This window comes from Sus scrofa, chromosome 6 (genome assembly GCF_054392235.1).
Source record: "Sus scrofa isolate SSC_HxYL_T2T_F1_AM1 chromosome 6, Sscrofa_HxYL_maternal_Yorkshire_Landrace_v2.0, whole genome shotgun sequence".
In the NCBI taxonomy this organism is placed as follows: domain Eukaryota; kingdom Metazoa; phylum Chordata; class Mammalia; order Artiodactyla; family Suidae; genus Sus; species Sus scrofa.
In genome coordinates this window covers 65854419-65878691 of record NC_139388.1, presented here as the reverse complement: position 1 = coordinate 65878691, position 24273 = coordinate 65854419, and the positions used below count along the sequence as shown (strand labels likewise).

The window sequence follows — 24273 nt, the reverse complement described above, 5'->3', positions numbered from 1 at the left end:
ATTATCGGCAATCATTTAAAAAAAAAAAAAAAAAGATAGTTGAGGAATTCCTGTTGTGGCTTGGCAGTAACCAACCCAACTAGTGTCCATGATGACACGGGTTCAATCCCTGGTCCTGATCAGTGCATTAAGGATCAGCCGTCGCCATGAGTTGTGGTGTAGTTTACAGATGTTGCTCAGATCCCAAATTGCTGTGTCTGTGCCTTAGGCTGGATGCTAGCCTGGGAACATCCATATGCCCCAGACAAAATAAATAAGTAAATAAGTGAAATAACAAGAGAGTTGACCTATTTCCAAAATCAGGAATAAAATGGGATAAAAGTACAGACCCGTTGCCATCAAAAAGATAATAAAGGAGTTAATGATCTGGTGTGGTCTCTGTAGTGGTGCGGGATCGACCAACTGGCCCATTGGTGTGGATTAAAGATCCCAGTTGCTGAAGCTATGGCAGTTCCCTGGATGTGGATTTGATCCCTGGCACAGGTACGTCCATCCATATGCCATGGAGGAGGCTGGCAGGGGTGAGGGTAATAAGGGAATACTTTCAACAAGTCAAGAAACAAATTAGAAAACTTACACAAAATAAAACATTTCCTCTCGGAGTTTCCGTCATGGCTCAGTGTTTAACATATCCGATTAGGAACCATGAGGTTGCAAGTTTGATCCCTGGCCTCGCTCAGTGGGTTGGGGATCTGGCGTTGCCGTGAGCTGTGGTGTAGGTCACAGACGCGGCTCAGATCCCGAGTTGCTGTGGCTGTGGCGTAGGCCAGCGACTATAGCTCCGATTGGACCTCTAGCCTGAGAACCTCCGTATGCCACGAGTATGGCCCTAGAAAAGAGAAACAAACAGAAACAAAAAAAAAAATTTCCTCAAAAAGGACCAACTATCCAATTCATCCAATATGAAAAAGATACTCTGAATAACTGCATATTTATCAGGTAATATGTAATTTTAAAAGTATCCAGAACATCTCCAGGCACAAATGGTTCACTGGAGAATGCCAAAAAACATCAAAACAACAATTAAAAACAATTACACACAGTCTTCCTGCAAAATAGAAGAGAACAATCCCTCCCAACTCAACTTGGGAAGCAACTACTTGACACCATAACCACACAATGAAAGTAGTTAAAAACAAGCAAACAAATACTAAGAACTATTCATCATCAATCAAGGGATTAGAGGAAAAATTGCTCAAAAACTATAAATCAAATGGAATGCTTTAATATAATATGTATATAAAAAACTTATATTCCACAGCCAAGTGGGGTTTATTTCAAGGATGCAAGGCTGGTTCAATATGCAAAACTCAGTGCACTACATCACATCAATTAAGATACTGAAGAAAACTCAAGATGATCATGTCAACCGGAGATAAAGCATTTGACAAAACTCAACACTCATTCACCATAACAAAAATCTCAGCAAATTAAGAACAGAGGGAAACTTTCTAGACTTGTTGGAAAACTCTATGGAAAAAGAACCTTACACCTAACATTGCACTTAATGAAAAACTGAACGTGTTCCCTCTAACATCAGGAACCAGACAAGGATATCCTTTATTACTCTGATTCAACATACTGGAAGTCCTAGCTAATGCAGTGAAATAACAAGTGCAGAGACAGGAAGAAATAAAACTAATTTGGAGTTCCCGTCATGGCTCAGTGGAAATGAATCTGACTAGTATCCATGAGGACGCAGATTCACTCCCTGGCCTCTCTCGGTGGGTTAAGGATCCAGTGCTGCCATGAGCTTTAGCGTAGTTTGAAGATGCAGCTCAGATCTGGTGCGGCTGTGGCTGTGGTGTAGGCCAGCAGCTACAGCCCCAATTCCACCCCTAGCTTGGGAAACTCCATATGCCACAGGTGCAGCTGGAAGAAGACAGAAAAAAAAAAAAGAAAAAAAAAAAGGAAATAAAACTAATTTGCGGTTGCCATTTCTACACAGAAATGCCAAGGATTCTATCCAAAGAAATGGCTAGAAACAATAAGAACTGAGTTCAGTCGTGAGTGCAAGATACTGAAATATTACTCCAGGAACAATTATCTTTCGGAATACTACTAAAGATCACATGGAAATTGAAAGTTTATGTCATCTGAAAAATCACATGGAAAAAAACCCCACCAACTGCTTAGACATAAATAATAACAAAAATGTATAAAACCTGTACTGTTGAAATTTATAAAATGCTAAGGAACTATCAATAATTACTTAAATAGGAGTTCCCACTGTGGCTCTCAGCAAGTTAAGAACCCGACTAGTCCCCATGTGGATTCAGGTTTCACTCCTGGCCTCACTCAGTGTTGCTATGTGCTGGTGTTGCTATGTGCTGCACTGTAGGCTGCATATGCAGCTTGGATCTCAAGTTGTATAGATTATATCTGCAGGTCCGACTCATCCCTAGCCCAGGAACTCCCACATGCCACAGGTGCAGCCATAAAAAGGAGCAGGAAAGGAAAAAATTAAATAAATGAAGGGTCATATCATGTAATGTGTTCATGGTGCTACTTCTGAAACTGCTCTACAGGTTTACATCGATTTTGATAAATATGTGGGCAAGATTTTTTTGCATCCTAAGATCTGTAGCTGCCAGCCACAGCCACAGCAATGTAGGATCTAACCCATGTCTGCGACCTACAGCACAGCTCATGGCAACACCGGATCTTAACCCACTGAGAGAGGCCAAGGATCAAACCCACATCCTCACGGATACTAGGTGGATTCACTTCTCCTGCACCACAACAGGAACTCCCTCATTTTACCCAATTTTAAATTTTACTGTATAGCTATATAAATTAAGTACACAATACACTGGATCAATAAAAAGACTGAATGCGTAGTGGTTAAAGCCACCAAAAGAACAGCCGGGTTCTTCCAAAAAACTAAAGCCTGAAAAGCCTTAACCGGCATGATAAAATGGGCCCATCTGTCCTATGTGCATCCTTAGCTGCGTAAATACCTGCCCCCAACCATCTAACTCTCCAGACACCGGACAGCAATGACTGTATACGCACAAGACACAGGAAGGATCAAGGCCCTTTGCCTCTGAAATAACACCCCCTTCACCCCAAGTAAACTAAGGAATCCATGACAAAGTGCCGAAAGCTTGACAGAGGAGTCTCAGAGAAACTGTGTTTGCGATACATTTTCTCTTCTAAGTCTCCACCTTCTCTTTATAAAAATTCCTGAGATAATACTGCAGTGTAAACTAAGGAGAAAAACAGTAGCTAAACAAACAGTCTCTCCCTCACCGATGAATTCTGAGATGCAGAATAAGGCTTGACGCTGTGCCAGTCTCTCAAATGCGTCTTCACACAACTGATGGATGACCTGTGACAGGTTCTCTCATCGTGAAGATACCTGTGGGGTTTCTCTTTGGTATGTACGATCAGACGTTGTGGTAGATGTTTTCTCCTGCAAAAGAGTCTCCTCGGGGTTTACATTCAGAAAGTCTTTTCCCAGCAGGAGTTCTCGGAGGGTGGCTGAGGTTTGGTCACCTGGGAAGGGTCTTCCCACATCTGTCACGCTGACAGGGTTTCGCCCAGTATGAACCCTTTGATGCTGAGTGAGGGAGGAGCTGCGACTGAAGGCCTTTCCACACTCACTGCACTTGTAAGGCTTCTCTCCCGTGTGGATGATGGCGTGTCGAATGAGGTTGGTGCTCCAGCAGAAGGATTTCCCACACTCCATGCATTCATAGGGCTTCTCGCCACTGTGAATCCGCTGGTGCCTTGTCAGGCCTGACCTGCGGTTAAAGGCCTTCCCACACTCCGTGCACTCATGGGGCTTCTCCCCAGTGTGGACGCTGAAGTGCCGAATGAGATCTTTCCGAGTGCTAAAGGCTTTTCCACATTCTTTGCACTCAAAGGGCTTCTCGCCAGTGTGGGCCCTTTTATGCAAGATGAAGGTGGAGCAGTGGGTGAAGGCCCTTCCACACTCGGTGCACACAAAAGGCTTCTCCCCGGTGTGAATCCGCTGGTGCCTCTTGAGGTAGGACCTGTGGTTGAAGGCCTTCCCGCACTCGAGGCACTCGAAGGGCTTCTCCCCGGTGTGGATGACGTAGTGGTGAATGAGGGCGGCGCTCTCACAGAAGGCCTTGCCGCACTCGCTGCACTCATAGGGCTTCTCCCCGGTGTGTGTCTGCTGGTGCCACACGAGGTACGACTTGTGTTTGAAGACCTTGCCACACTCAAAGCACTCGTACGGATTCTCGCCGCTGTGGACGATGTGATGTCGAAGGAATCCGGGCCTATGTCGGAACACCTGCCCACATTCTTTGCACACGAAGGATTTCTCCCCGGTGTGTCTCCTCTTATGTAAGACAAAATTGGAGCGGTGGGTGAAGGCCTTTCCGCACTCACTGCACCTGTACGGCTTCTCTCCACTGTGGATCCGCTGGTGCTGGGTGAGGTAGGACTTGCGGTTGAAGGCCTTGCCGCACTCCATGCACTCGTAGGGCCTCTCCCCAGTGTGGATCATGTGGTGCTGGAGCAGGTGCGTGCTCTTAATAAACGTTTTCCCACACTCCGTGCATTCATACGGCTTCACCCCAGAGTGAATCTTTTCATGCCCAGCAAGAAGGTGTTTCTTGTTAAACACTTTCCCGCATTCGTTGCACTTAAAGATATTTTCCTCTTCCTGGATCATGGCATCTTTACCCGATCCACCTGAGTCACGGTCAGGGACAGCTCCTCCTGGAGGGAAGGGCTCCTGCACACCCCGTGAACACACACCATCAGCTGTCCCTGAGCGGCCATGTTCAGGACTCACTTTCCCAGGAAGCTTTCCCCTCTGGGAGGCTATCCCTCGTCCAAAGGGCCCTTCCTGCACTACCAATGGCCCACCCTGATTCTTGGTTCGTCCCGACTGAGGGTCCCCTAGGCCTCCTTGTGTTGGTTCCCGGAGGGAGGCTCCCTCAGGGACGGCTGGCTCCCAAGGGCTAGGTTCTCTGGTCTTGGGTTTCCCTCTGTCACCTGAAAAAAATCCAAGAAACAGGGCCCATTAGTAATACCAACAAAGAAGAAACAAAATCAGCATTTCAGTGAAAAAACAAACCAAAAACAAGGAAAACAGTGCCTCTGTGTGTTAGGGTTGCTATCCCTGAATCTAAGGAGTGTAATTGCTTTTTTTCTTGGTCACTGAACTGCTGAAAGCTTGAAAATGGCCAACCAAGAGAAAGTATAAACAAGAGTAAGAGGATCTAGGCCTTCCCGTCATGGCTCAGGGGTTTAAGGATCTGGTGTTGCCGTGAGCTGTGGTGTAGGTTGAAGCCTTGGCTCAGATCTGGCATTGCTGTGACTGTGGTATATGCCACAGCTGTAGCTCCAATTAGACCCCTAACCTGGGAACCTCCATATGCCGCAGGTGCGGCCCTAGAAATGACAAAAAAGAAAAAAAAAAAAAAAAAAAAAAAAAAAAACCAAAAGGGTAAGAGCATCTAGGTGAGATGATGGAGGATCTGGAGTGAAGACGCCAGTACAATTTCATACTGGACATGGCTGGACAGAGTAATAACACCTGTGTCTTTTCAGTCCGTTAACCAAGTACGTTCGATGTTGCTGTAAGAACACTAGGAGAGGGCATCTAATGTAGCCCTGGCTACAGTCAGGAAGTGTAAAATGCAAAGTTAACTGGCTCCACAAGTTCCCATTATGGCTCAGCAGGAGTATGACTAGCATCCATGAAGACACAGGTTCCATCCCTGGCCTTGCTCAGTGGGTTAGGGATCTGGCATTGCTGTGAGCTGTGGTATAGGTCGCAGATGTGGCTCGGATCTGGTGTTGCTGTGGCTGTGGTGTAGGCCAGCAGCTTCAATTGGACCCCCAGCATGGGAACCTCCATATGACCCAACTGTGGCCCTGATAAGATAAAAAACTGTCTCCAAAGAAAAATATGGTCTTTGTCCCACCTCTAAGGAAGTAACTTGAAAACCTTTGGTATCCCCAGAGTGACAGGTGAGTCTCTGTTGTTCATGGTTTGCACCTAGGGATGTGCCTACTTTATGACAACAGACAACTTATCATGGGCCTCTGGATAGTTTATACTAAAAAGATGGCACTAGGCTTGAGTATGGTCTGGCCACACAAAGACCAACCATGTAATCAGAAAGCTGAGGCTTTTGGGAGTTCCCCTGAGGGGCAGTGGGTTAAGGATTTGGTGTTGTCTCTGCTGTGGCCTGGGTTGGATTTCTGGCCCAGGAACTTCGCATGCCTCAGCAAAAAAACAAAAACAAAAACAAAAACAAAAAACAAAAAAACAAAAGGCAGAGCTTTGAACCACGGGGTAAATCAGCTGGGCTCTAGAAACGAAAGGAGGGCTGCAGACGGAGACCCGAGTACACCAACTCAATCAACCGAGCTTTTGTAATGAAGGCTCAATAAAGATCTGGGTACCGAGGCTCTGCTGAATTTCCCTGGTTGATGACTCTTCGGGCACAGACGGCCACACATCGATCCTGGGAGGTAAGGAGCTGCTGAAGACACGGAAGCTTCGCGGTTGGAATACCTCCAGGCCCCCTTCTAATCTGTATCTTTCGCCTGTAACAAACATGATCTGTTTTGTGAGAATGGCAGGTGTTAGGGAATTTCATGGGTCTTCCTCGCAGATCGTCAAACCTGAGCAGACTGGGAAAGCCTCGACTTGGAGCTGTGCCAGACCACCTGGGCAGGCCTGGCAGTCTTGGAGCTCTGTTCTGAGCCTTGAGTCTGCCAACTGTGTGCAGGAAGAGATCAGGGAGTCAGTCCTGCTGGCACCACAAGAGCTGCCATGGGAGTTCCTGCTGCCTTGCAATGGGATCAGTGGCGTCTCTGCAGTGCTGGGACACAGGTTTGATCCCCGGCCCAGCAGACTGGGTTAAGGATCCAGCACTGCCACAGATGTGGCTCGGATCTGATCCCTGGCCCAGGAACTCCATATGCTGCAGAGAGAAGGTGGGAGGGGCTCCACAGTCCCAGGTCACAGAACTGTCACAGGCCCTGCAGACCAGGAGGATGGCATCTCATCGATGAGAATCCAGGGCCAGGTGGGGGAGAAGGGAAGCTGATTCCCATGGTTCTAACCTGGGTTTCAGTGAGGCAGGAGGGGAGCAGGACCCGGATAGACATATTGGTGAGTAGACTGACGAGATACAAATGATCTAGATGGAGAAAATGATACTGCTTTACCTTCTGAACACACTAAAGAGGAGTGAATGAAGAATTCAAAGTGAGGACGGGTGTCATTCATTATTAGAGAGATGCAAATCAAAACCACTCTGAGGTACGACCTTACACCAGCCAGAATGGCCATCACCCAAAAGTCTACAAACAATAAGAGCTGGAGAGGGCGTGAAGAAAAAAGAACACTATGACACTGTTAGTGGGATTGTCAATTGGTGCAACCACTGTGGAAAACAGTATGGAGAGTCCTCAGAAAACTAAAAATAGAACTACCATTTGATCCAGCAATCCCACTCCTGGGCATCTATCCAGAGAAAACCATGACTCGCAAAGACACATGTACTCCAATGTTCATTGCAGCACTATTTACAATAGCCAAGACGTGGAAACAACCTAAATGTCCATCGACAGAGGAGTGGATCCAGAAGATGTGGTACATATACACAATGGAATATTACTCAGCCATTAAAAGGACGAAATACCAGCATTTTTAGCAACATGGATGGACCTAGAAATTACCATGCTAAGTAAAGTCAGCCATACAATGAGACACCAACATCCAATGCTTTCACTGACATGTGGAATCTGAAAAAACGACAGACTGAACTTCTTTGCAGAACAGATGCTGACTCACAGACATTGTAAAACTTATGGTCTCCGGAGGAGACAGTTTGGGGGGTGGGGGGATGTGCTTGGGCTGTGGGATGGGAATCCTGTGAAACTGGATTGTTATGATCATTATACAACTACAGATGTGATCAATTCATTTGAGTAATAAAAAAAACAAAAACAAAAACAAAGTGAGGGCTGGGGAAACTAGAGAGAGGTGGTCAAAAGGTACCAACTTCCAGAGAAATAAGTACTAGGGTTCTAATGTGCAACCATAGGACTGTAGCAAACGCTGCTGTGTGATAGAAAACACTGTTGGGAGAGTAATCCTAAAAGTTCTCTTCATAAGTACAAACACTTTTTTCCTTTTTTTTCTTTCTTTCCTTTTTATTTTATCCATATGATAAGATGGATGGCAGCTGAACTTACTGTATTAATCATTTTACAATACGTGTAAATCAAACCACCGTGCTATAACTTATACAGTAATGTATGTCAACTGTTTCTCAATAAAACTGAGAGAAAAAGAGAAAGTTGAAAAATATAAAATTGACAGGACTTTCCTGGTGGCCTAGCAGGTAAGGATCCACTGTTGTCACTGCTGCGGTGCAGGTTAGACCCCTGGCCCTGCATGACATGGGCACCGCCGAACAAACAAACTGACAATTCTACCAAAATGATTATATAAATTCAGGACAATTCCCCCTAAAATACCAACTTGAGTTACTGTGGAACATGACAGCCTGTAGGATTTGCATGAAAACTAAGGTGAGAGAGAATAAGGAGAAGGGCATCTACCTTATAGTAGGATTACAGCCTTTACCAACAGGCCATGGAAAAGAAATAGAGGGCTCAAGAAAAAGACAGAAAAGGAGCTTTGGTAGATGGCAGACCAGCATCTTCATAAGAGGGAGGAATATAGAGTGAAGGGAGCCGGAAACACTGGTGACGCGCTGGGCATGGAAAGACTATACTCCTCGCAGAGGCCGGGGTAAAGCAGAGGTGGTACCAATACACAGTGGAATATTACTCAGCCACTAAAGGAACGAAATAATGGCCTTTGCCCAACATGGATGGACCTAGAAATTATCATGCCAAGTTAGTTAGACAGTCAGACACCAACGTCAAATGCTATCACTTGCATGTGGAACCTCAAAAAAGGACACAATGAACTTCTTTGAGAACAGATACTGACTCACAGACTTTGAAAAACGTATGGTTTCCAAAGGACACAGGTTGGGGGGATGGACAGGGGGTTTGGGATGGAAATGCTATAAAAACTGGGTTGTGATGATTGTTGCACAACTGTAAATGTAACAAAATCCACTGACTAAAATGAAAAACAAACAAACAAACAAAAAACTATACTCCTTACGTGCACACTGAGGTCAAAGGGTTCCATGGCCTCCCCTGGGGACCAGGGCCAGGGCCTCCCCCCGCCCACACCTGGGCTCCTACCTGGACAGGTGCTTTGGGAGAGGTCTTTCTGCACCATCCACAGCTCCCCCCCGTGCTCCAGCTGGCAGATCAGCTCAGGTCTGGGAACCGGACACCCTGTTCATGGAGGCAGGAAGAAGATACTGGATTTCTGTGAACATGAACACCACCTCTCAACCGAGTCTGGGAACTCAGGCTGTGGCCGGGAGGCCAGGAGGACGCTGCTTCCGTGCACACAGAATGCCGAATCCGGACCTGGAAACCAAGGGCAAAAGCCCCACTGCTGGGATTCCCAGACCTCAGCCTGTATGTAGTGCGGGTTGTGTGGACGGCACAGATTCTCTGACTTCCAACGCGCAGAACTCAAACACCCTTCAGGTGTGGCCAGGAGACCTGGAGAATACGACCCCTTCAGTTAATCCAAGTGCATCTCAACCCCTTGTGCGTCTGGTTCACGTCCAAGTGAAAGCAGACTCCGGAGGGGAGGCCTGGATAGCAAGAGAGTGAAAAACCACCGCAAGAGGAGTTCCCGTGGGTCTCAGCAGTAACGAACCCCAGTAGCATCCATGAGGATGTAGGTTTGATCCCTGGCCCTGCTGAGTGGGTTAAGGATCTGGCGATGCTGTGCTGTGGTGTAGGTTGCAGATGCAACTTGGATCTGCTTGGACCTGGCGTTGCTGTGGTTGTGGTGTAGGCTGGAAGCTGCAGCTCAGATGGGACCCCTAGCCTAGGAACCTCCATATGCCTTGGGTGTGGCCCTAAAAAGGAAAAAAAAAAAAATTGCCCCATACTAAAAAAAAATGTTTAAGGGAGTTCCCTTCGTGGCTCAGTGGTCAACAAACCCAACTAGGATCTGTGACTAGGTGGGTTCCATTTCTGGGCTTGCTCAGCAGATTAAGGATCCTGCGTTGTGGCAATCTGCAGTGTAAGTAGCAGGTTCAGCTCAGATTTGGTGTTGCTGTGGCTGTGGTCTAGGCTGGGAGCTGCAGCATCAATTCAGCCCCTAGCCTGGGAACTTCTGTATGTCATTAGTGTGGCCGTCAAAAAAAAAAAAAAAGGAAAGAAAAGAAAGACAGAAAAATCCACTCTCTTGGGATAGAACATTATGGGGGATGGTAACAGAAAAAGAGAGTATATATATGGATGAATGGGTCACTATGCTGTTCAGCAGAAATTAGCACAATGTGGTAAATCACCTGTAATTTGGAAAAAGTAAAAAAAAAAAATTTATTATTAATCTTGATACACTATTAAAAAAGAAGAAAAAAAAAAGTCTCCTGCATTCCTCTGTTAGATGCGAAAGCCAGCAACACTTCCCTAAATATTAGGTCACCATGAAACAAAGGCAGCAATGAAATTGAAACAGTGTTATTAACTCACTGAGAGCTCAGCCTCCTGCTGCTCAGGGCTCCTAGCCTGAGGCTACTACCTCTGCTGAAAAGGGGAAAGGTGCTGGGGTGGGGGTGGTGGGGGATGAAGGGAAGGTATCTTAAGAATGAGCCCTTAAAACAAGAAAAAAGAATGAGCAGTAAACCCTGAATTTCCATCAAACACATTCAGGAGGCAGCAAAGTGATGGACTGGATACATGAGGGTGCCTGGCAATGCCAGCTGAAGACGTGTCCCTGCACCCTCTGAAACACGGTTTCTTCACGGAGCAGGACTGTTCAGTCAAGATAATCTCGTTGGGAGGATGGGGAGGAAGCTGGCCTGTGAATCCTAAGGGTGTTTAGTGCATTCCAGGCCCTCCACCCACTCCAGGTGGTTAACAGCAGCCACACCCAAGTGGCTGTCACAACCAAAACCAGCCCCAGATGTTGCTGAGCTTCCTCTGGGAGCAGCAGCATCTCTGCTTGAGAACAACTGGCTAAGGTTATGAATAGGTTTATGAGATCAAGTGAGAGGGATGGGGCGGTTCCATGAGGCCTGGGGGTGACAGTGCTGGGCCAGGGGGGCCCCGGGAAAAGACAAAATGCCCAAGAACACCCGCCAGGCAGAGAACAGCCCCCGCAGAGGCCTGAGGCAAGTGTGTCAGGGCTGCGCAAGGAAACAGCAAGAGTCTGGAGCACAGGGGGCTCCAGGCGAGCACGGGAACAGGAGTGAAGAGGTCGGCAGCGCCAGAGAGTTGACTGTTGTACTTTCAAAAGTTGGTTGTAAACTACCTAGCAATGCCAAACGTTTCCTACTTTTGTGCCACCTCCACTCCTTGACACAGACCATAACCCCAGTTCTCTGAGCGCGGGCATGGCTTCCCCTGAGCCCTGGACGGACAGCCCTCCTCAAGCTGCTGTTTCGCAGGCCTGGCACCCCTGCCACTGGGGGCTGGGGAGCCCTCTGCTGAGCGGGACCATCCCGGCCATCCTGGGGTGCGGAGTGGCACCCCGGGACTCCAGCCCTAGAAGCCGGCCCCACCCACACCCCAGGCCTGACACTCAGACGAGGCTGCAGCCACGGCCCGACGTCCCCTGGGGGACAAACCCACCACCAGAGGCTGCGCGGCACTACTCTCTCCTGCGGCAGCAGAGGATCTCGGCCGGGACTCAGGGCACAAGAGACAAGCATGGAGGCGCACGAGAACAGAGAAGCCCCAGAGCCGAGAGCCCGGCGTGGAGAACGACACCCGTTGGCCCTGAAGGCAAAGGCCTCCTGGGAGCCCGCCTGCCTCGCCCTCGTCCCGGAGGACACCCCGGCACTCACAGCCCTGCTGGCTGGGTCGGGCAGGACCCCGGAGCCAGCGGGTCTCCTCCAGTCAGCTCCCCCTCTGGAAGGTGAAATAACCTCACACGGAGGCCAGTCTGTGCGGGGCCCTGGGGGAGAGGCTCAGGGAACTAGGGACTCGAGCAGCCACTCCTGCCTCGAGGACACCCCCAAGGAGTCCCCCAACAGGGGAAGAAGAGAAACAGGGTACCTATGCCAAGAAGTAGCAACAAGGCACCTGGGGCCCCAGAGAGCAGGGACCGGGGTGGCCACTCCTGTCTTAAACGTGCTGAGGCGCAAAAGACAGGGTTGGGAGCAGAGTCAGAGGGAGAAGCCAAGATGAGAAGCCAGGGCATATGTGTAGCAACATGGATGGACCTAGAAATGACCACACTGAGTAAAGTCAGACAGAGAAAGACTAAGGCCCTGTGGCATCACTTTTATGTAGAATCCAATAAAAAAAAGATACGAAAGAACGTTTTTCACAAGCTGAAGCAGGAGTTCCCTTCATGGCTCAGCGGTAAGGAACCCGACTGGTATCCACGAGGATGTGCATTGCCATGAGCTGTGGTGCAGGTCAAAGACTCAGCTTGGATCCGGCGTGGCTGTGGCTGCGGCACAGGCCAGCAGCTGCAGCTCTGATTCGCCCCCAGCCTGGAAACCTCCATATGCCGTGGGTGTGGCCCTTAAAAAAGAGAAAAAAAAAATTCTGGGCATAATCCTGGTGGTTCCCAGTTGGTATACCAGGCCCTGATACAGCCCGGCTGGAAATTCTGCTTTCGGATTCTACAGATCACCCACATTTCCTTCCACCGCTTTCTAGAAGTCAGAGGGACAACACATTTCTTTATCAAAGGACACTGGGGAGTTTCCGTTGTGGCTCAGTGGTTACCGAATCTGACTAGGAACCATGAGGTTGCGGGTTCGATCCCTGGTCTTGCTCCATGGGCTGAGGATCTGGCGTTGCCGGGAGCTGTGGAGTAGGTTGCAGACGCGGCTCGGATCCCACGTTGCTGTGGCTCTAGCGGAGGCCGGTGGCTACAGCTCCGATTCGACCCCTATCCTGGGAACCTCCATATGCCGTGGGAGAGGCCCAAGAAATGGCAAAAAGACCAAAAAAAAAAAAAAAAAAAGAAAGAAAAAAAAGGAAGCAGCAGGTCTCCCGCACCAGGGACTGCATGGGACCTACCCAGAGATACCAGCAGCCCTCGGTTTTCCAGCATCACCTCCTGGTACAGGGTCCGCTGAGCTGGGTCCAGCTGTCCCCACTCCTCCTGGGTAAACGTCACAGCCACATCATCGAAGGTCACAGACACCTGCAATGTCAAATCGAGACAACGGCATGAGCCTTGGGACAGGTGGATGGAATCAGAGCTTGTCTCTGCATGGCCGGTAGAGCCACGGAAAGGTCAAGGCCCTAATAACTGAGCACGTCCAGAAGGGCCAAGCTGGGCTGCAGGTGAGGTGGACATAAAACGACACAGACACACCTTGGAGATAATGCAGGTTTGGTTCCAAACCACCCTCAATAAAACAGTTTTTTTCAGTTTCTCAGTGCATATCAAATTCAGTTTACACTATAGTTTAAGCTCGCAACACGATAAGGTCTAAAAGAAAAACGCAGATGAAAGATAAGACAACGTGGAGTTCCCATCGTGGTTCAGTGGTTAACCAATCCGACTAGGAACCATGAGGTTGCGGGTTCGATCCCTGGCCTTGCTCAGTGGATTAAGGATCTGGCGTTGCCGTGAGCTGTGGTATAGGTTGCAGATGTGGCTTGGATCCTGAGTTGCTGTTGCTGTGGCTGTGGTGTAGGCCGGCAGCTGTAGTTCCGATTAGACCTCTAACCTGGAAACCTCCATATGCCACAGGAGCGGCCCTGGAAATGGCAAAAAGATAAAAAAACAAACAAACAAACAAACAAAAAAAAACAAGACAAGACAATGTAAACACCTTAATTTAAAAATACTTTTTTTTTAGGGCCACACCCACGGAACATGCAGGTTCCCAGTCTAGGGGTCCAATTGGCGCTACAGCTGCTGGATCCTTAACCCACTGAGCAAGGCCAGGGATCAAAACCGCAACCTCATGGTTCCTAGTCAGATTCATTTCCACTGCACCACGACGGCAACTCCTAAAAATACTTTATTGCTTAAAAAACACTAACCATCATCTAAGTCTTCAGTGAGGCAAGCTGAGGTAAGCAAATGCTACCGAAAACACGCTAGTAATCTGACACAATTGACACAATTGCTGGACAAGGGATGTCACAAATTTTTATTTTTTGGGCATACCTTGGGCATATGGAGGTTCCCAGGCTAGGGGTCGAATCAGAACTGTAGCTGCCAGCCTTCACCAGAGCCACAGCAACACAGGATCTGAGCCGTGTCTGAGACCTACACCATAGCTCACAGCAACGCCGGATCCTTAACCCACTGAGCAAGGCCAGAGATTGAACCTGCAACCTCATGGATACTAGTCAGGTTTGTTACTGCTGAGCCATGACAGGAACTCTGCCACAAGCCTTCCATTTTGAAAAACAGGGTAGGAGTTCCCTTCGTGGCTCAGTGGTTAACGAATCCGACTAGGACTCATGAGGTTGTGGGTTCGATCCCTGGCCTTGTTCAGTGGGTTAAGGATCTGGCATTGCCTTGAGCTGTGGTGTAGGTTACAGACACAGCTTGGATCCTGCGTTGCTGTGGCTCTGGCGTAGGCCGGCAGCTACAGCTCCAATTGGACCCCTAGCCTGGGAACTTCCATATGCCTACAGTGCGGCCCAAGAAATGGCAAAAAGACAAAAAACAAAAAAACAAAAACAAAACAAAAAAAAAAACAGGGTATTTACAAAGCATAACAAAGCAAAGTATGCCTATAACGTGAGATAGGAGCCTCATATGCAGAAGCCATTTGAAAATGACACAAGTCAATGAAAATGCCACTGGAACTATTAGATGCAGACAGAAAAGGTTTTTGAATGTCAAATGACTGAGTAAGTAATGATAACAATAATACCAGGAGTTCCTGTTGTGGCTCAGTGGAAACAAATCTACTAACATTCCTGAGGAGGCAGGTTCGATCCCTGGCCTTACTCAGTGGGTTAAGGATCCGGTACTGCATGAACTGTGATGTAGGCCTCAGACGTGGCTCGGATAAGGTATCGCAGTTGCTGTGGTATAGACCAGAAGCTTCAGCTCTGATTCATCCCCAAGCCTGGGAACCTCCATATGCCGTTGGTGAGGCCCTAAAAAGATGAAAAAAAAAAGTAAAAAAATGAAACAAAACTATACTATCAATAAAGCTGAAAAGAACAGTAGCTGATCATCACTGGTCTTGCTATGTCCTGGCCCAATGCTGAGGGCTGTATGTCATATCTAAAAGTAATCAAATCCCTTCCAGTTTTGGGGGTTTTTGTTTTTATTTTTTTTGCTTTCTTAAGGCTGCATCCAGGCATAAGGAAATTCCTGGGGCTAGCGGTCAATTTAGAGCTGCAGGTGCTGGCCTATACCACAGCAACTTGGGATCCAAGCCATGTCTGCGACCTACACCACGGATCACAGCAATGCCAGATCCTTAACCCATTGAGCAAAGCCATGGATCAAACCCGAGTCCTCATGGATCATAGTTGGGTTCCTTAACACTGAGCCACAACCGGAACTCCACTCTTTCAGTTCTTTTTTTTTTCCTCCCGTTTTTTTTGTTTTGTTTTTGTTTTTGTCTTTTTTAGGGCTGCACCCAAACTTTTATTTTTAGGGGCACACCTGGGGGACATGGAGGTTCCCAAGCTAGGGGTTGAATCAGAGCTGTAGCTGCCGGCCTACGCCACAGCCACAGCAACGCGGGATCCAAGCTGTGTCTGTGACATACACCACAGCTCATGGCAACACTGGATCCTTAACCCACTGAGTGAGGCCAGGGATCAAACCCACAACCTCATGGTTCCTAGTTGGATTTCTTTCTGCTGTGCCACGATGGGAACTACATCTTCCAGTTCTTAAGTCATCATTTTCACTAGTAACTCTTGATGAAAAGCACTCCATGTAGACTAAGGATAAATAAACCATTTAGTGCCTCATCCCTGATTACCATACAATGTATTTTTAATAAATGAAAACTCCGGAGTTCCTGTTGTGACTCGGTGCTAACCAACCTGTCTAGTAACCATGAGGACACAGGTTTGTTTGATCCCTGGCCCTGCCTAAGTGGGTTAAGGATCAGGCAGGCATTGCCTTGAATTGCGGTGTAGTAGGTTGAAGAAGTAGCTCGGATCCTGCATTGCTGGGGCTATAGTGTAGGCCTGCAGCTACAGCTCTGATTGTACCCCTAGCCTGGGAACTTCCATATGCCACGGGTGTAGCCATAAAAAGCAAAAACAAACAAACAGACAAAAACCAAAAAACAAAAAAAAAAAAAAAGAAAATTTTCTGGCATGCAATCATATAGCATCCTGTACGACTGCTTAAGGTCACATATTCACTTTCTCTTGTTTGGATTTTAAGCTGGAAGTAGGCTGAAACATTAGGAAAAAGGTCAGTTATTGACCAAGTCCCGGTCATTTGGGGCTCTGTTTTAGATGTCATGTTCACCTTCCTGGTCTGTCTCTAGGGATAGACATCTGGCTACTGGCAAGTCTGACTTCAACTGGGCAGGATTCCTGGGTCGCTGATTGTAGATAAGGGCTTGGATTCCTGGGCAGGTGGTCTGTCAAAGTTCTCTTTTCATATACTGGGTGTCGGTCGTCCACCTGTACGTTCCGTCTCGCCTGTTCTAAGACCGAGGTAAAGTCAGGGACGAGTCAGCCCCCCGTGCCGGACACACACACAACTGCAAAGAGATACCTAGTGCCTTTCTTCACCCACAGCCTGCGCAGGAACCTTTCTGAACCAGCAGAGAAGCAGCAGTGCCACCAACATCGTCCACTCACCCGCGCCGCCTCCATCCACGCTGCCGCCATCATGGGCCCCCGAGGAGACAGCGGCGCCGGGACAGGCGGCCCCTGAGACGGGTCCCGCGGGCTCGGCCGACCGACACGTCTTCTCTGCCCGGGAAAAGGGATCGATCACAAGGAGGCTCCCGACTCGCGCAAAGGAGCGGAGGTGAGTCCTAGCCTCCCTTCCGGTCATTCGCGAAGGGGCGCACTCGAAGCGGCCACAGACCGCCAATGCCCACCCCACAGCTGGCGTGGACGGAACCGTCGCACGCAAGTGACGTCCGCCAGCAAGGAAGCCGGAAGTCCCGCCCTCCGCGGAAAAATGTCCCCGCCGGGGGCCGTCATTGGCCCAGAGCCGGCCTCTAAGGCGCGGGGCCCAGCCTTCTGGGCAATGTAGGTTTTTTCTCTGCCAGCCATGAGCGGCGGCGTCCGGTCTGGAGGAGCTCTTCCCAGGTGTAGGAGACTCAGCCAGAACACGAATCAGATCCGCCGCTTCACAGGGGGCGCAGCTGCGGGGCACCGAGGGGAAGGACCGAGACTGTGCATTCTACCCCTGCGGACACTGAGGCTCTGGAGGCGGAGCCGCTTGTCCCGGGTCGGGTCAGGCCAGGTGTAAAGGCGCGAAACCTCGCCCCTGGCTCGCCTGGGGACGTCCTTGTTGTGCCCCTTCTCTCCTCTGTGGAGACTCCCTTGGAGGATGCGGATAAATGAGCAGTCAAAATAACCGCGGAAAGGAGGACGCCGGAAGTCTTCTTCCCACGCAACGCAGGCAAAGCGAGCCGGCGCTCTTGGGCATTTTTTTGGCCCAGCGCCGCCTCCACATGATGCACTGAGTAATGGAGTTGGCGTGGAGCACCCAAGAGTGGATTTGCCCTCCCCTAAGGTGCGAGGGCTGCAAATAAGGGGTGACTTAGAGGACGCTCAGGACTCCAGTGTCAAGCAGTGCAGTTTGCGATGTCTGTAGGAACCGCTAAGTGTTTGTTTCCCATATTTACTCAACTCATGTCTGACCTTTGACAGAGAGTTCCTGCCTGGTTTTGAAAACTAGGGAGTTGATAGCGTGCCCTGTTATTTCAAGTCATAATGCTGGACGAGACTAACAAAAGAATGAGAATAGGAGTTCCTGTTGTGGTGCAGCGCAAAGGCATCAGACTAGTATCCTTGAGGATGTGGGTTGGCTCCCAGGCCTGGCTCAGCGGGTGGGGATCCAGTGTTGCCAGGAACTGTGGTGTAGGTCGCAGACTCGGCTTGGATCCCTGTTGCTCTGGCTGTGGTGTGGGCCAGCAACTATAGCTCGGATTCGACCCCTAGCCTGTCTGCTGAGGGTGCAGCCCTAAAAAGCAAACAAAAAAGAAAAAAAAAAAAAAAAATGAATGAGAATAGATGAAGAAAGGAATAGACAGGGGTGAACCCTGAACCAGCTCATCATTGCCTATTTGCAAAAGAGAAACCAACAAAATCATGTTAGTAATTCTAACATCTCTTCTACAAGTATATTAAGCAAAGTCTTAGAAGTAACCTCAGTGGCTGCTTTTATTTTCTTCTCATGACTATGAAGGTGAAAAAATGAAATCCAACTTCTAATAAGCTGAGAATACACATGGTCATTAAAATGGAAACACAGTGTGCAAAAAGTGCCCTCAAGAGATTTAATTTTTTTGTGTGTGTGTCTTTTTGCCATTTTCTTGGGCCGCTCTCGCAGCATATGGAGGTTCCCAGGCTAGGGGTCGAATTGGAACTGTAGCCACCAGCCTACGCCAGAGCCACAGCAACGCTGGATCCGAGCCACATCTGCAACCTACACCACAGCTCACAGCAACGCTGGATCGTTAACCCCCTGAGCAAGGGCAGGGACCGAACCTGCAACCTCATGGTTCCTAGTCGGATTTGTTAACCACTGCGCCACGACGGGAACTCCAAGAGATTTAATATAATTTTTAAGAGTTCTCACTGTGACACAGTGGGTTAAGAATGGTTGATGCCGGGGTGCGAGTTTGATCCCAGGCCTGGAACAGTGGGTTAAATGTGTCCAGAGTTGCCAGGTGCAGCGTAGGTCTCAGCTGAGGCCCAGATTCAAGCCCTAGTCCAGGAACTTCCATATGCTGTGGGTGAGGCCATAACATTTAAAAAAATAAAGTTTTTCAAATTAAAGTATAACTTACAAAGTATTGACTTAGGTCTATAGCAAAGTGATTCTGTTATTCACATACATATGCTTTTTCAGATTCTTTTCCATTACAGGTCATTAAAACATATTGAATATAGTTCCTTGTGCTACGCAGTAGGTCTTTGTTGTTTACTTATTTTATGTATAGTAGTGTTTACATTAATCCCAAACTCCTAATCAGAACCCCAAGCCAACATCTTGGAGCATTTAAAAGATAGATCTGCAATTGTGGGGCTTTTCTTCTCAGAGAAGTAACTGAATTGTTTATAATTAGTCAGTGGTCTGGTCACACAGATATGTGGTTCTGCATCTGCTGGATGTTTCACACTGAGAGAATGAATAGGATATGGTGGTGGGAATAACATTAACGGGGCAATCGCTCGATGAATTGTTTTTAGTCATAAGACATGGAGTTCCCACTGTATGACAGGGCATTAATAATCTGACTGTTGGAGGACTTCCTGTTGAGGTGCAGCAGAAATGAATCCGACTAGGAACCATGAAGTTTCTGGTTCAAAACCTGGCTTCGCTCAGTGGGTTAAGGATCCGGTGCTGCCGTGAGCTGGGATGTAGCTCACAGACCTGGCTCTGATCAATGTTGCTATGGCTGTGGTGTAGGCCGGCAGCTGTAGTTCCGATTGGACCTCTAGCCTGGGAACCTCTATATGCTGAGGGTGCGGCCCTAAAAAGAAAAAAAAAAAAAAAAAAAAAAAGAGGGAATCTGTCCAATCACATACCAAGTCATGGAACTATGGAGACCTGGTACAAAGTGATTCCGTTTTTATTAATTAGCATGATGCATCTTAAAAGAGAAGAAACACAAGACAGATGAGATACCAGAGCCAGGGGTGCTCCATGGACAATCAAAGGAAGAGGTGTGGACAGGGCTCAGGAGACCATTTGAGTACTTGGAGGCAGCACCCTCCGGGAGTGGGCCCGGACCCAGGGGTGCTCCAGGATCTGGTCCAAGGGCAGCCGATCCGAAGGCTGGTATCTGAGAAGCCTGGAGATCAAGTCCTGAGCCCCCAAAGGCAGGGATGGGGGAAACCTTACATCTACCTGATGAGATCAGAGAAGAAAGAGAAATAAGGTGAACTGCCTTGGTCCATGCAAGGTACGCGCTCTCCCGGATTTCGGCAGACAAGCAGTGTGTGCGCCCCAGGCAGCGCAGGCCCAGCAGCTCCCACCGATTATCTCCCGCACGCGTGCCCGTCCCACCTTGAGGATGCGTCTGTAGGTCTCGTTATGGGAGGCGCTCTCAAAGGGAGGATTTCCCACCAGCAGCTCGTAGCAGAGCACCCCAATGCACCACAGATCCACCTTCTCATTGTACGTTCTCCCCTCGATCATCTCTGGGGGCAAGTAGTCCAGGGTCCCACACATTGTCTTTCTCCTAGAGGAGGGCAGACAAAGGAGCCCCGAGCAGAGGCTCAGTGCAAGGCAAACCTTCCTCCCCCAGCTTCCTGTGACATGCGAGCACCTAGGAGCTTCTGAGCCCTCACCTCCCAAACACAGGAGGTGCAAACCCCCGTTGGTTTTCTTTTTCCCTCTCTTTTTCTTTTTCTGCCATCCCGGGCCAGGGATCAAATCCCAGCCAGAGCTGCAACCTGAGCCACAGCTTTGGCAGCACCAGCTCTTTAACCCTCTGTGCTAGGCTGGGGATTGAAATGGTGCCTCCACAGCACAAACTCCCTAAGCGGGATCATTCCTTTTTGTTATTGTTGTTGTTGTTGTTTTTGTCTTTTTAGGGCCGTACCTGCAGCGTATGGAGGCTCCTGGGCTAGAGGTCAAATAGTGCTGTAGCTGTCGGACTACACCACAGCCACAGCAACGGGGGATCCGAGCCACCTCTGTGACCTACATCACAGCTCATGGCAATGTCGGATCCTTAACAGACAGAGCCAGGCCAGGCTTTGAACCCGTGTCCTCATGGATGCTAGTCAGATTTGCTTCAGCTGAGCCACGAGGGGAACTGCTGGATCATTCTTAACTGGGACCCCAGGGTGCCTCCACATGACCTACCTCAGAGAGGGAGTGTGTACCGACCAGCCAAAGTCTGCAATCTTCACCTCACCCCGGAACCCCAACAACAGGTTCTCCGGCTTAATGTCCCTGTGAATCACCTTCTTTTCATGGCAGTAGGTCAGGGCATCTGCCAGCTCCTCCATTATCTGTGTGAGCCAAGCCAAAGCAGTGCGGAAATGAAGCCTCCATGGAAAGACTACTGACCTCCTTCCCCATCTGGAGCCCTCCCAAATCTCTTGCCTCCTATTTCTAGGTCAGTTCCACTTCCTTAATCAGGGGAGTCCCTCAAAGCCTTTCATGTCGCTTTCCATAAGGTAGTGCAGTTAGATTCTGTTGCTTACCATCAAATAATCCAGACTTATACACACTATTTATTAATAATCTGGGGGTAATCAGAGTATCCGAATGTGAAGCTGTAGGATGTAAAAGTCATTATATAAAGTTTACAGAACGAGGAGTTCCCATCCTGGTTCAGAGGAAACGAATTTGACTCGTATCCATGAGGATGCAGCTTCCATCCCCGACCTCACTTGTGTGTTAAGGATTTAGCGCTGCCATGAGCTGTGGTGTAGGTCTCAGGCATGGCTCGGATCTGGCGTTGCTGTGGCTGTGGTGTAGGCCAGCGGTGGCGGCTCTGATTTAACTCCTAGCCTGGGAACCTCCATATGGCGTGGGTGCGACCCCAAAAGCCAATAAATAAATAAATGTTTACAGAACGAAATTCAGAAATAAAGCAAAAAGCAACCTTGACACTCATGACAGCCACAAGCAGTGACCTTCACCAGCCCACAGTAAACGCAGGAACCCCAGAGCCCTCAGTCCCCCACGTCACCGTGGCTGTCCGCTGTTCATCCAGCGTGTGGCTCTTCTGCAGCTCCTTGTAGAGCTCCCCCCTTGGAGCATATTCTAGAATCAAGTACACCCTGCGGGCATCGTGGAAGTAGTTGTACAGGCGAAGGATATTGGGGTGCCTGGAGGACAGAAGGAGGAAGTGTCAGGAGTCCTCCCCAGGCCCATTCCTGATGCTATTACAAGGGACTGTGACATAAGGGCAACATTGTGCTGGCACCAGAACAACTAACAGTGTGATCTGGAAGTTTGTGAGGAGAAAACAGGGAGCAGGCATCAGGAGTCAGGTATTTGACACAGGGAGATTTACACAGTGTAACTGGGATGACTCACAGAGAAAAAAAATCTTCAAGGTGAAAGCAAAGGAGCTACGCGGGGGCGGGGGCAGTATTAAGGGAAATGCTGAGTTCAGATGTTAGAGATGGAAGAAGAAACAGCAAGAGAGACGAGCTTGGGAATTCCTCCTGTGGCGCAGCAGAAACAAATCCACCTAGCATCCAGGAGGATGTGGGTTCGATCCCTGGCCCCGCTCAGTGGGTTAAAGAGCCAGCGTTGCTGTGAGCTGTGGTGTAGGTCGCAGATCCGGCTGGGAGCCTGAGTTGCTGTGGCTGCGGTGTAGGCCGGCAGCTACAGCTCGATTCTACCCCTGGCCTGGGAACCTCCATATGCCACAGGTGTGGCCCTAAAAAGCAACAAGCAAACAAACAAACAAACAACAAAGAGAGACGAGCCGCGACAGGCATCTCATACAGAGCCTGTCCTTACTGTAGGTGCGCCTGGATTTCAATTTCTCTGCGCAGCTGGTGTTCCAGTCCTTCCTTCTCTATCTGGGACTTGAAGAGCACCTTCAGGGCCACGATGAAATGGCTCTCCTTGAGCCGAGCCAAATACACATTTCCAAATTTACCCTTGCCCAGAGGACGCCCGATTTCAAAGTCATCGATTGTGAGGCGCCGCCTGACAGGAGAGAAAGAAAAGAGCCCTTGTTTCCGAGGTGGGTGGAGAGCCAGGGATCCCTCCTGCGCGCCTTCCTCCTGCACTCTCCCCTGCCTGGGTCCCTTTCCCTCCTCAAGGGCCCAGCCTGGCTGTTGGGGCACTAACGGTCAGTCCCATGAGGCAACACTTCACGCGTGCAGCTTGCTCGCCAACTCTCGGTCAAATCTCCCTTCCTCTCCCAGACACAAGGTGAAGGCGCTCACCCGGTAGGGATGTTCGAAACCGTCTGGCCTGCTGCAGCTACTGAAAACACGACAAGAGACGTCAGCACCTTCGTCTGTGCACCCCCGCCCCCGACAACCGACGTCAGGCCTCTCTTCCCAACCCGCTTTCTCTGGCCCTGGTACTATCCCTTTCACCTGCGGGCTGGACGCTGCCCGACTTCATCACAGCTCTTCGACGGTTCACGAGGAGAAGAGGTGGTGGTGAGGTGGACGCCTGCCGGAGGCGGGTGGACCGTGTGTCCAGGTCTGGGTGATCCTGAGAAGGGGTGGCAGGAGGTCACACTCAGACCGAGGCTCTTCCAAGGCCGACGAGCTCCCACGCCAGCCCTCGGGCAGCGACCGGACGGGCACAGCCTCTCCACAGACTCCTGGCGGCTGGACCCCGCAATTGATTTGAAGAGGCTGGGCAACGCGGCTCTGACCCCATTGGCTGAGAAGGTAGTTCCGGGTCGAGTCCCATTGGTGAAATGTCTTGAGGCTCGGGCAGCGTGCCCAATGGAAGAAACCGAAATGGAGCTTCCGCCCGTGGTTGGAGGCGGGACTGAAGGCTCCGGACCAATGACGAGAGGGCGCGGAGACCGGAAGGCGGGACCGGAGCCCAAACCCCAAAGCAGAGGGAGACTCCAGAAACCGGAAGGGGGAGTTTCTGTAGTCGCGCATCGGAAGGGAATCCTACTAGTAACCCTGAGTTTGCTGTTGGATCCCTGGCCTGGCTCCGTGGGTTAAGGATCTGGCGTTGCCCTGAGCCGTGGTGTAGGTCTCAGGCGCGGCTCAGATCCCGCGTTGCTGTGGCGGTGGTGAAGGCCGCCTGTGTCTACTGCTCGGATTAGACCCCTAGGCTGGGAAACCCCAGATGCCATGGGTGCGCCCCTAAAAAGCAGACAAACAAAACCGCCCAGACCGGAAGGGGAGCAATCGCGGATGGGTGTATAGAGGTGATGATGAAACGGCGAATGAATGAACAAATGTATTAATTCTGACTGCCCTAAAGCATTAATGTACTAAGTGGCATGGCGCAGGCGAGATTGAATATACGTCAACCGCAGAGGAATTCCTGTCATGGCTCGGCCAGTTAAAAACCGGATTAGTATCCTTGAGGACCCAGGTTCGATCCCTGGCCTCCTTCAAGTGGGTTAAGGATCTGGCGTTACCTCGAGCTGCGGGGTAGGTCACAGACACTGCTAG

General features: G+C 49.5%; 2 protein-coding genes across 14 annotated transcripts; both read right to left on the bottom strand.

The window, feature by feature from the left end:
- Nucleotides 1-931: 931 nt before the first annotated feature.
- On the bottom strand, nucleotides 932-17075 carry LOC110261308 (uncharacterized). Of its 12 annotated transcripts, none has more exons than XR_014806812.1 (6): nucleotides 16736-17075; nucleotides 13090-13216; nucleotides 9226-9321; nucleotides 6394-6537; nucleotides 2605-4974; nucleotides 932-1818 (listed from the first exon to the last, which is right to left on the bottom strand). XR_014806812.1 is itself a non-coding variant. In XM_084962351.1 (5 exons), exons 2-5 carry the CDS (start codon nucleotides 13121-13123, stop codon nucleotides 3347-3349), a joined length of 1902 nt encoding a protein of 633 aa, XP_084818477.1. In that variant the 5' UTR covers nucleotides 13124-13216; nucleotides 16736-17075; the 3' UTR covers nucleotides 932-3346. The 12 variants fall into 12 exon arrangements, 6 of the variants coding, with proteins under 6 accessions (XP_084818477.1, XP_084818479.1, XP_084818475.1 ...); XR_014806808.1 differs by having other exon boundaries at nucleotides 16822-17075; XR_014806809.1 differs by having other exon boundaries at nucleotides 932-1743; nucleotides 2697-4974; nucleotides 16822-17075.
- Nucleotides 17076-19757: 2682 nt separating this feature from the next.
- Nucleotides 19758-23483, bottom strand: AURKC (aurora kinase C). 2 transcript variants are annotated; one of them, XM_021097310.2, is made up of 7 exons: nucleotides 23224-23483; nucleotides 23068-23107; nucleotides 22634-22825; nucleotides 21852-21990; nucleotides 21017-21165; nucleotides 20213-20387; nucleotides 19758-20053 (listed from the first exon to the last, which is right to left on the bottom strand). In XM_021097310.2, exons 1-7 carry the CDS (start codon nucleotides 23249-23251, stop codon nucleotides 19883-19885), a joined length of 894 nt encoding a protein of 297 aa, XP_020952969.1. In that variant the 5' UTR covers nucleotides 23252-23483; the 3' UTR covers nucleotides 19758-19882. The 2 variants fall into 2 exon arrangements, with proteins under 2 accessions (XP_020952969.1, XP_020952970.1); XM_021097311.2 differs by having other exon boundaries at nucleotides 23068-23104.
- Between the last annotated feature and the right edge of the window lie 790 nt (nucleotides 23484-24273).

What these genes read in the sequence shown, in the direction of transcription:
- LOC110261308 (XM_084962349.1), bottom strand. Translation starts at nt 16,854, where the DNA reads ATGATGGCGGCAGCGTGGATGGAGGCGGCGCGG. An exon ending in CGTGGATGGAGGCGGCGCGG is followed by an intron (nt 13,217 to 16,821) that starts GTGAGTGGACGA and finishes TTGACATTGCAG; the next exon opens with GTGTCTGTGACCTTCGATGA. An exon ending in AGGGCTGCTGGTATCTCTGG is followed by an intron (nt 9,322 to 13,089) that starts GTAGGTCCCATG and finishes CTCCATGAACAG; the next exon opens with GGTGTCCGGTTCCCAGACCT.
- AURKC (XM_021097310.2), bottom strand. Translation starts at nt 23,251, where the DNA reads ATGAAGTCGGGCAGCGTCCAGCCCGCAG. An exon ending in GTTTCGAACATCCCTACCGG is followed by an intron (nt 22,826 to 23,067) that starts GTGAGCGCCTTC and finishes CTCTCCTGTCAG; the next exon opens with GCGGCGCCTCACAATCGATG. An exon ending in GTACACACTCCCTCTCTGAG is followed by an intron (nt 20,388 to 21,016) that starts GTAGGTCATGTG and finishes GCCCTCCTCTAG; the next exon opens with GAGAAAGACAATGTGTGGGA.